This window comes from Barbatula barbatula (assembly GCF_947034865.1).
Source record: "Barbatula barbatula genome assembly, chromosome: 7".
Classification (NCBI taxonomy): Eukaryota; Metazoa; Chordata; class Actinopteri; order Cypriniformes; family Nemacheilidae; genus Barbatula; species Barbatula barbatula.
In genome coordinates, this window is record NC_136770.1 from 1,726,264 (window position 1) to 1,738,064 (window position 11,801).

The 11,801-nt window shown below is 40.1% G+C and overlaps 1 protein-coding gene across 1 annotated transcript in view; it reads right to left on the reverse strand.

Moving 5' to 3' along the window:
• The window catches only part of myh10 (myosin, heavy chain 10, non-muscle), a 42,033-nt gene extending 30,297 nt beyond the window's left edge, over positions 1-11,736 (reverse strand). The window contains exons 1-3 of the mRNA XM_079459539.1: positions 11,562-11,736; positions 10,180-10,557; positions 6,713-6,869 (exon numbers count right to left, since the gene is read on the reverse strand). Coding sequence (XP_079315665.1) covers positions 6,713-6,869; positions 10,180-10,533 — 511 coding nt within the window. The 5' untranslated portion in view covers positions 10,534-10,557; positions 11,562-11,736. The remainder of the gene's footprint in view (positions 1-6,712; positions 6,870-10,179; positions 10,558-11,561) is intronic.
• Positions 11,737-11,801: the final 65 nt, after the last annotated feature.

Below are 11,801 nucleotides of genomic sequence, written 5' to 3' on the forward strand. Positions count from 1 at the left end.
CTGTTTTCCTGTTCTGACAGCAGGAGGTCAGGGCGGTCTGGGATGGAGAGGATTTACAGCTGGGCTGATCTTCAGCCCTGGGTTTCCTCCACCTGGCCTCGCGTTGCAAACTAAAATCCAAACCCTGAGACCCGGCCCTTACCCCAGAGCATGTAACAGAGAATTATACTGAAATGATCAAAATCATAATACTGCAAACACGGTTCACGTAAAAGAAGGACAGCCACAATAAAACTCCACGTGTCTTCATGCACGAGTTAACAGGAAGAGGACGCTGAACTGATGATGTCACAAGCAGCACTAGGAAACATGTTTCAGATAATGTTTCAGATAAAAAAGTTCAGAGCTCAGGTTACTGGAAGCAGATCCCAGGGCGGAGGCCTCTCCCATGAGAACCTCAGGAAAAGCTTCCTTTTAATGGCAAATACCATGACTGGCAGTTCATGAGCCTATCCGTCTCGGATACAGACATGGCAGCCGAGGATTGTGAAGAATGGCCTCTCCTATCAGCACAGCTGCAGATATGGGAAGGATATAATCAAGCGATGAAAGGGCTCTTGACTTTTTACTGCGTCCTTTGTGAAGGCCTTAGCAACTCTTCTGACTAATAAAACACAGATTACGGAGATGCCAGTTAAAGCATAAAGACATCATTTAGGCACATATTGAGCTAACGGGATTGTGTGGATACAAGAATAATGCTATCAAATTTCTCTCGCAAGCAAGTATTCAAACACCTGCTATCTTCATGAGACAATATTACATTTTGTTGATCCAAACTTTAAAATGGAGCATTACAATTCCAGCATGATCTAGAATTAAAGATTACACAAATAGGAGGTAGAAAGAAATGCACACACTTTATAATTACACACAGAGATTTATTTTTAAAACTAACTATTATCAATCGTATTTTTGTTGTACATTCATCTCGTTAAACAGTTGACAACCTTCAAGGTATAACTAAACCTTATGTATGTAAATGCCTGTTGCCTAAAAACATACAAAATTAAAATGGAATAAACAGTGTCTAGTGTTATAGGTCATGTCTTCGCAAATTTAACCAATGACATGAAAGATGAAACAGATCATACAAATAACATTATAGCGCTACACTACAAATCATATGGTTTAATACATTATTATACCCACAAAATGAAGTGTTTGTCATTGTTAAAATATTGAAGAAACTCAAACACAAGTAGTGAAGATGCGTGATTCCTGACTATTGCTCAGGGCATGTAATGCACAAATTTGATAAACATATTTTTCTCTGTGCTTTATGAATGAAGAAAATCCCAATAAAAGTTGAGAGGCTGACTAGAGATTCATGCTATTAAGGGTACGTAGGGTTGGTTAACCTAGACTTTCGTTAGATATTGAACTTTCAGTCACACATGTAACACAGACAAGTTAAGAACAATTCCTCAAACCCTGTGGGTTACTAAGGAGAGGCATACTATCCGCTTACACATTTGCCTTGGTTGTGAGCCGGAAGATAAAATAGGCAATAATATCCCATTGACTTTAAGCATTAAAGGAGGGATGAACTGAAGCACCATAACTAGAATACAAATAGTCCATCATAGACACTTGATGTTAAGTTTGACTTTGATGCAATGGCCAAGCAACCACATTACAATACCCTGGCCACCCACTGACCATCCAAGAATTTTGTTATGTTTGCAAATTTTATCATATCAAAGCAATCAAATGTATATATATTTTTAAATATGGTTTAAAACAACAAAGGAAAAAAAGGGGGAAATTAATATAGTTTTCATAAGTTGAAATTTAGCGGTTTGGGACACCCATCTCCCAAAAAATTATGATTTTATATATATATATATATTAAGCTTACACATATTATAACTTGGCTGCCTCAAAACGGCAGTAAATTGCTTTACCCCAAATTATCCTTCACATCTCATTCCTGGTGGAACATTCTTCCTAACTCAGTCCGGTCAACCACATCTCTCACAACATGCCAAAAAACTACTAACATATAAATTTCTTCTGTGAATACTTGACAGTCTTCCATATGTCTCACACCACCACCCTTACCACCATGAGCTTCAGCCCCCGAGTTCTCCCTCTGTACCCCTCAGCTGGCCCACCCTACCCCCCCTACTGGATTAACCTACGATAGAGCACATTCCTCAAATACCAGACCACATCACTGCCAAACACCAGAGAGAGAAGGGTGGAGACGGGCGTAGAGAGTAAAAACCTTACAATGGTAGGGCTACATTTTCTTTCCCTCAGTATAATAGGATGCATAAACATTCATTAAACCTCATGTGCGTGTGCCAGAGCTAGTCAAATAAACCTGTGAGCTTCTGGACAAACAACACCGTAGAACTCAATCCAAAAACAAATGGGTTATTGTCAAATATAATAACAGGACTGCAATGTGACATCACAAAAGGTGAGTCCGATTTAAAAACATCGAGTCAGATTTAGAATAATGTAATGTGTAATGTGATGAAACGCGCATATGGCAACTATATATAGCAAATCCGATTTTATGTTCTTAATCATCCGCCATATTTGAATTTACCAAATTCATATGTAATGTTGACATTGATCGCTAATAAGCTCAATGTATTCGCTCAATTCATCCTTTTGTCATTTTGATTACTTTAATAATGTAAACGTGTGCTTCTTTTGGAAATTTTGCAACGTTGACTGCTCACATATGAAGATAAGACAGCATTTAGTCATTTCAGAGCTGAAGAAAGTACGTCATATACATCTGGGACGGCACAAACTTTCATATTTGTGTGAACTTTTCTGTTAAAAAACAGTCAGAATAATAAGGTTAGTATATTGCGCCTGGAAGTCAATAGATAACAGAATGAAGTTACATGAGCTCATAGATGCCAAAGTAATTTGGCCTCAGTGAATCATTTGTATGAAGTGTAGTACAAAAACACTAAGCAACAAGAGGGCAGCAATAAGCGTTCGTGACCCATCTGCTGCCACCGCTCTCCGCAGGAATTTAGAATGCAGCTGTTTGACGCGATGAGCCAGTCAGCCGCACACTGAGAAATGACTCCGTTGCACCTATGCTGCACCAATCATCATCACCTTGGGATTCATTCAGTCTTAACCACACTACTGTATGCCAGCATCAGTAGAAATAATCTACAGCTGGACGCACTCATAGACAAGAGATAAAAAATGCTCTCTTAGAAGTTATAAAAAAAGATGCATGATCATAGCATCGGATGATGTTTAGCAAGCTTAGAATAACTCATCTACTTTGTCACAGACTCGGCTCACCGAGGCATTATGGGCTGTTGCAGCCATGCTGTGTGGGAAGCCAGTTGTTGCCTGGTCCCATGATGTGGGAACAACAAGTACAAGGATAGAACATACACTTCAAAAGTCTACGCTCACATGAAAATAAGATGATTTGTTTGTCAGGATTGAGGAAGTTCTTGCTGGGGACAGAATCATGAAACTCATTACGCATCTATTGGTAACAGGATGGACAAAAACATCCAAACCCTGTTATTATCTTATCACAGCTAAATGTTGCTGAAAGATTTTCTGCAGCTGTATTCGCTATGCATTTTGTAGCATTGCACATTAGCTCCGCAACATGTTTTGGATCAAATGCAATTCAAGTATGTACCACTAACTGTGTGTCATGAAGTTGCTGCCTAAATAGTGTTTCGAATCTAATCACCTAAAAGGTTCTCTCTCTATATGCTATAATATGCCACCCTTAAAGGCAGCTGGCTTATGTAAGCAGTACACAGTGATACAGCCCACTGGGTTTAGAAACAGAGCCAATGAATTCTTTATTTGGCTATTTCTCTCAAAGCAACAATTGCTTTACCATTTGAAGGAAAGAAAACAACAGAGCAATGTCTTATTGAAGTTAAAAATCAGTCATCTTTAGACTCCAGCAATGGAATTCCGGTGTATGAGCTTGGCGAGCAGACTGTTATAATAGGGCGCAAGCCTTGATTTGTTGAGTTACATGCTTTAAAAGATAATCAATGGAAACAATTTAAAATTAAAATAATCCATCCCATGACTAACTGATAAATTGGCGGAGTTCTTATTTTAGCAAAGCTAAATCTGAAGTACGCCGCTACGCAGGGTAAACGCGACTGAGATGCCATTTTGATTGTGATTATATGTTCCAGATAAAACTTTCCTGTCGGTGACCGAGTTTAGATTTCATAGCTTCCATATGCCTTGTAGGGACCAGTGGCACTGACATTCCTTGGTTCCAGCGAAGAGAGTCTCCATGGATTTACCGTCTAAGCAATTCATAAAATTTTTTGAAGTGCACTTCCAGACTTCTCAAAGTTGTTATAATTATACCTAGGACAGAGAGATTATGGTTTGTATCTGTCAGATTAATAAAAGACAGATGTGAATGGGTGTATAGCTGTACAAGTCTGTATCGGGGGATGTTATAAAATGTACCTTTGTGAGAGTTATATCCCATTTAACCTTAAAAGCTACATGTCAGACATACTTACAAAACATTCTGCTTTGATAAGCACAGACATCCCGGAGTAATTTGGAAAATGAAATGACATAAATTACCAGCAAAATATCTGGACAAAATATCATATAAGACTTTTGATGTTGAATACCTGAATATTGTTTTCTTGACAAATACAAATATCCATATTGTGTCATAAAATATATAATATTAAATGGATACTGTGGCCCAAATAATAAAGGGAAAGCAGACAGGTACCCAGCATATGAGGGCATCATATGATCTATAATCTAGGCTGGCTGCTTCAAAGACAATAATAACTTTTTTACAATCTCAATTTGTAGTATTCAAGTAAGTGTAGCACTCATTATCACATCTTAAGATGGAGGCATGGACAGCTATAGAAACTGTTTTAACAGAAGGGTAGTGATTGAAACCACAAGTGTGCTTGCACAATAACCAGAATGAAGCCATCATCAAGGGAAACATCCCAGAAGCACATAAACAGCTTCCACTGCCGTAATCTCTGCAGATCTAAAGATATCGGCGCGCTCAGCATTATTGGAGGTGTCCCAGCCACACTTGACCCAGCACGTCACTGATTTTTCCAGCCCCCCTCCACCATTCCCACACAAAGGCGTCATTGTACCCGACAATGCAGGTCAGCCTCTCATCCCCGGTCTGGGAAGGGCCTTGTTCCCCAAGCCTCTGACAGAACTGGACAACTGGCCTGTCCTTAATCCATGTGACAGAGTCAGTCCACTAGAGAATTTAACGTTGTATGTTAATGCTTCACTGCTCACCGACCCACTTGCATCACTTTTCATATCGGAGTTTAGGTAATAAAACATAGTTCAACAACTTTATTGACAGATTTTGCAAAAAACATTTATACACATTATACTAACACCAGATACTTATTCTATATATTACATCTAGAAAAATAAATTAATCGTTTTTAAATGCAGTCTATTCGATAGCGATTCTCAGAAGCTGTGAATAAATTTTTTTATTCATATTTCCGCATGCATTGAACATTCATGAACGTGAATGTTATCGCTACAACTATCCACTAGATTTCACTTTTCTTTTTACAACGGGTACAATAGGATCTGTATTAAATCTATATTCATTGATTCTAATCGAGTGCTTGTGAATCGGAATCGAAACATCAGAATCGATACCCTGCCCTAATCACATCATATCACAAACTTAACAAGTAGTGCATATAATGTTTGTCCTAATTTCATTAGCAGATTACTGCATATAACATTCTTTAGAGGAGTTTTATCAGAGTATATTACATTGATGGCCAAAAGCTTAAATGAATACTGATGGAACACAACAGACATCTCGGCCAGTCTCCACATACTAATGTTGCCCCACATTTACAAAAAGATGACCACAAGATTGTGACCGCAGTAGAAAGCAGCACAAAATTATGGGCTTCTTCTCACCTTTAAATTTCAACCCTAACCAATCTGCCTTACTGAGAAGAGAACCAGTAAGAAAACACCCAGAGGAAGCTCCATTTGTCTGTCAGGAAGAGCAATGGATGTTACTTAGCTATTTATCTTGCTGTGATAGTTGTTGGCAGTGAATACTAAGCCTCTGTCTTTGAAATACTTTTGCTTAACAAATGCTTTATTGTCTATTAATGTTGAAGGTTTGAAAAGTAGTAGCAGAGTCAAGTTATATAAAACCAAAAAACAAGCCCCATGTGAAAAATACATATATGAAGAGTGCAGAGGAAATAAATGATATTATAAGGACAGCTCCACAGCTGGGATGAGACAAACCCAATCCCACTGCAGTGAAACAAGGCAAAACGCAGTCTCTCTTTTTCTTTTTCTAGGCTTATCCAAGCATTCCAGTTGTGGTGAAGAAATCGATTTATCTCATGGGATGGAAAAACAAACTGAAACATGATGCTCTTGGAAATAGTGACCATTACATCCAGTCTACATCAAATGACGCTAAGAAGCACAAAGTACAGCCAATAAAAGTTGACATGGCGTTCTATATAATAAACTCATCAAGATTTTCAAGCCTTTACCTTGTTAATGTAATATAGAATTTCCAATAGATTAATAAAAATTAACAATAAAAATGGTGTTTATTTAGTCTTGAAAACTGGAAACGCTAAATAATGTAGCCAAAAAATTTAAGCCAAACTGTTATTTCTGTAACAGAAACCCACAGGGACAATCCAACAGATGTGATATTTTATATGTACAGTCTTACCTTGAAGCATGCATCTGTAGGCCGATTCAGAAATGGCGTAGATATGAGGTGGCATTTCGTGCCTTTTCTTGCCCCTGTACATCTCAATGATGTTCTCGGAGTATATGGGGAGGTTTTTGTAAGGGTTAATGACCACACAGAAGAGCCCCGAGTATGTCTGCAGACAAACAGAGACACAAACAATGAGGGAAAAGATTGTTACATTACAACAGCAAAAGGAATTCAGACAAAAATATTGTTAAATTGAATATTGTTCCAAGAATATTAAGCACCATATTCTTAGTATTCTATCAATGTTATTAGCATGTGCATTTTTTTCCCCATCAATAATAAATCACTGCAAATGAGTGCACTACACTGTCTCCGGCTAATGCATGGTTACTCCTGCAGGGCAACACGCTTAATGATCCCTGCACGGGCCAATAAAACACAGAAATCATTCTCATGAATGAAGCGTTAAACGCGAGTGATTTACATGTTAAGTCAATGCAAAGATGCAATATGACATTCTTAGCGATAGACAAAACTACACACTGGTATTCGATATGAACCGCTTTATCGCCAAGCACTATCCTGGCGTCCTTTCATTGACATTGCAGAAGTCCTACAGTAAGGATGCACTACATTACAGTGAAAATTAACCCTGTCCTTCAGGCTGTTTTACATGAGGGACTAAATTCAGTACCACTCGTTTAAATGTGTTTGACCACTGCTGTGTGACCCAGACACTGGGTAAAGGGGCACATCAGGAGAGGGGTAATCCCTGTCTGCTAAAGGGGGTCTTTCCATTGGCTGAGGTTGTGCTTATGAGTATTTATACAGTATCTATGCGTGTGGAGGAGTACTGGGGGTGCGCTTAGGACAAATCTGACTTCATCCCACTCTCAAATAGACAACTCCATTCTGCCAAACATGACCATAGATGATCATACAATAGGCCTGAGGAGACTGCAGCTTCATTCTTTATGTCAAGGCAAGCTATACAATAATCACATAAAGTTCACTGTAGCTCAATGGTAAGAGCATTGCGTTAACAACGCAAGGTTGTGGGTTCGATCGCAGGGGATTGCACATACCTATGTATAAATGTATAGGATAATGCAATGCAAGTCGCTTTGGATAAAAGCGTCTGCCAAATGCATAAAACGTAAGGTGTACCTTATTGTTGTCACGAGCGAAATGCTAGCATGCTAACAGTAATTGTTGACAATCGGCACAGTAACGCTCTTAAAAGGCTCAACCGCAAACTAAACCCTGCTTTACACTGGGGATACGCATCGGCACTGGGCTCAAAATTTGATTTGATTTATTATGTCAACGATTTGATTCGATATCCCGATGCATCACGATTAGGGCTGGGTGCATCGTGTGCAGTGTAGACAAGCTGCAACTGTTGAGGCTCTTTCTTTGAAGCCCTGAATGCTTCAATGGTGTGCACTTCTTTGATAACGCGAGTAGATGTTTTTAGACCCAGTGTCGGGTCCTAAACATGTCGAACGAGCGCATTACATTAAACATTACTATTAAACTGAGGTCAAAGTTCAAAAGTATATGAAATTTTTTTTAACAGTATACACGGTGAAACTACAATGATTTCATGTCCAGTTAAAAAGCCAAAATAAGCCACCATTGCACAGTTATGTTCACCTAAGACTGAACTGGAAAATATCAATGTTAAATCAACCGTAAAGAGAATGTGCTGGAATTTGTCTGTCATCTCCTATCATGCTGTCCAAGAACAGAGGGTTGTGGGAAAGCACAGAGGAACGCAGCAACGCTGCCCACACAGAAGATATAAGGGCACATACCACACCAGCCTGACGTATGGTCACCATCTAAGCAAACAGGATATATCTCATCTGGATATATACATAAAGCTGTGGTTCCACTTTGTTTTAATACAGGTTGTTTTTCTTTTTAACACCAGGCTTAGATGCTAATGTCCGGTACTAACGGGGAAAACTGAAATATTGCTCACTGAAAAGAGAATGCTGATTATGGGTTCTTGACATCCAGCAGATTTTGGAAGCCAGTTGTATGCCAAAAACAAGGGCTCTGTTATAAAACTTCAGGCTTTCACTAGGCCAAGCATGGGCAGGGCTAGTCAGCTGTACAGACATATATGTCGCACATGCTATGAAACAATCTGTGCGATACAGTTTTGCATGTGATTTAGTGAGGTGTTTGTTGCAGTGTTTGTTTGTTGATGTAAATCAATGGTGCACTGCTATTTAAGATATTTCTGCATTTACAACGAAGATCATATTTAGAGCCCTGTGATTTCCGCTATATGGAAACAGGGAAGGATTAGCGCGACTTGTTAAATATGTGACCCGCTTGTTTTGCGTGAATGTGCTGCACAGTTTAATGAATTACTACACGCATGTGATGTATGTGCAATGCGTCGCTGTATGAGGACATGAACACATGAACTCCATCTCCAGAGCTGATCTGAGAGGTTATTTCATAAGCATTTCACTGTTAGAGAAAAGCCATCGTCAGTCTGATCTGATTAACATGAACATCCAGATTAAAACCACAATTCTATTATAATGTTTACTAAAGTAAATTGTAGCATTCCAGTTAACTGGTAAACTACATAAACACTAGAGTATAGTTTATCTTATTTACTAAACTAATATTTACTATGGTAAGGAGTTTTACTGCAGTGCACCATAGTAAATAATATATATATATATATATATATATATATACACCACAGTCTGTGGACAAATAATAATTGTGTATTATTGACATAAATAAATGTCCTTTATGTCATAAACTACACACAAATGTTTTTCTAATATAACAGACGTTTCATACTTGTGCAACAACTGTCTGGCCTGTGCTATAAAACTTTAAACCTCTATAGCACCAGTGCTACGTGCAAAAAATGTACATTTAATGTACATATACTGTAGGCCTCCACAGTAGCCTAACACGACAGCCACATAACAGAGGCTTTTAAATGGATTGTATAAAGCATGGAGGTACATTTGTGATGCAGTCTTACCCTTGTTGTACTCAAGGGTCTGAACTGCTCTGAATGACTTTCACTCATGATGATCAATGTTGCAGACTACCTGAAATAGCTTCAAATAATGACAAATGGGATGTTAAACTGAAACAACTTTTCCGCCATGGTTTTAGACGTGCTAATGGTTTGAAACTCTTTAGCCAGTAAGCCTCTTCTAGAAAAACAGGGAAATGACAAGTGTCCCCTCCATAATGATCTCATAGCACCTCTTGGAGAACACTAAAAACCTGCCCAACCTGTTTTGACCGTTAGAAGTCCCCTAGTTTCTTTATCTTAGTATGTGCTATAAACTGGGTCAAGACCACAAGACATCTACTGTTGATGAAACAGTAGTCATGGAAGGCCTGTAGTATCAACAACACTCCAGTAAGCACTAATACCACAAAACATACCAGAATGACATCCCCAAAAGAAGAGAAATGGCACTTACATATATGAGCCCAGAGTAGTAGCGGTCCTTGAGGTTGTATAACACAGAAGCTTCGTTCAAGCAGGTGAGCTCCGCCATATCCTCAACTTTGCTGAACTTTGGTGGGTTCATCTTCTGGATGTCATCTTTATTCACCATGGCCTTCTTGCCATTTTCCGCCAGCTCGACGAGTACCTCCTCTCCTCGCTCCTCACGGATGCTGGCAGCCTCGAAGCCATGGCGTTCAGAAGGCACCCACACCAATTTCTTGGCCGTCCAGTCTGCCTGGGAAGCTGGGTTGTAGACCACGGCCCGATCCACAAAGAGGTACCGCTCGGGGTCCTCTTGCCCGCTCCGCTGCGCCATCTCCGGCATGAGGAACTAAATTTTTTAGGCCACCTGGGAAAAGGAAAGATGGTGAGGGAACAGCAAGGATTCATTTTGAACATGTCAGCCTGGCCGGAGGGATATAAAGGCTCTAACCTTTCTTATTTTACACATTGTCAAGTACATTTCAGTCACAACTACCATCACATTACATAAAAAGCACAGGTATAGAGCACTTTAAATATAAGCTATGATAAAAACATTGTTAAGATACTTAGGGCATATTTAAAATGCACATATTATATCACAAAACATCATTGCCTGTTTATTAGGTGATGCATAGAGGAATATTGCCAAAACACAGATTAAATTAGATGTCATTTGGCTGAAAGCAGCATCTTATATAATAACTATATACGAGTTATCCGTTACACGTTTCTCATTGGTCATCGCACTAATGTTAGTCGCAAGAACAACAACCCAATAAAAGCAGCAAAACATATTGTCGTCTATTTATGACACACTACAAAGGGACCTCACTGCGCCCTAAAAATAAGATAAGCGGCCCAAAAATGGGTCATGCCTGCAATTCCACAGACGAGCGCCGTTTAACGGGTGAGGAGAATCCCCTGTAAACCCGCAGCTCAGTCCTTGAGCGATTCATTCAATGATAAACTCCCTCACAGCCATCTTTCTTCACGACCCAAGCGACGAATTAGACGTGAAATACCTCAGAATATGTCGTCGACCGTTACATCTGATGCACTGAGTGAAGTTACCGCGGCCGTTAGTTAGCCGCCTAGCGTGTGCTCATTCCTCGCGCCCGCGAAACGGGAGTCGCACGCGCCTCCTCCTCACCACCACCACCATCATCATCATCTCTCGTTAGATGCCCTAACGAGGCGTTGAATAAGTGTACTAGGCGACACAAGGTTACCCAAAGGCGCCATTTCCCCAATCCAAAAAAGGTTCGGTCCGCTTGAAACGAACCGCAGTATCAAACTCGCTCTCCTCATCCCATGCGAAAAATAATCCGTTATACGACAGCGGGAAAACGGAAAGACGCGTGAACTTACCACGGGCTGTCAGCGATGAGACCTGCGTGCGGGAAGAGATGAACGGCTCGCTGTCCAGCGCGTCCAGTTTTTTACGGTCCGGTTATTTTCAAAGTCGGCCGAATGTTCCCTTGTTTCGCCTCCGCGCGCAGATGCCGCCGTCTGCTCCGAACTCCTCAGCGTTCGGTTGAGGAGCACCCCGGACACGCCCACCGCGTCCCGTATGGAGCGGCGATTGGATCGGAGCGGCCCTTGACCGCT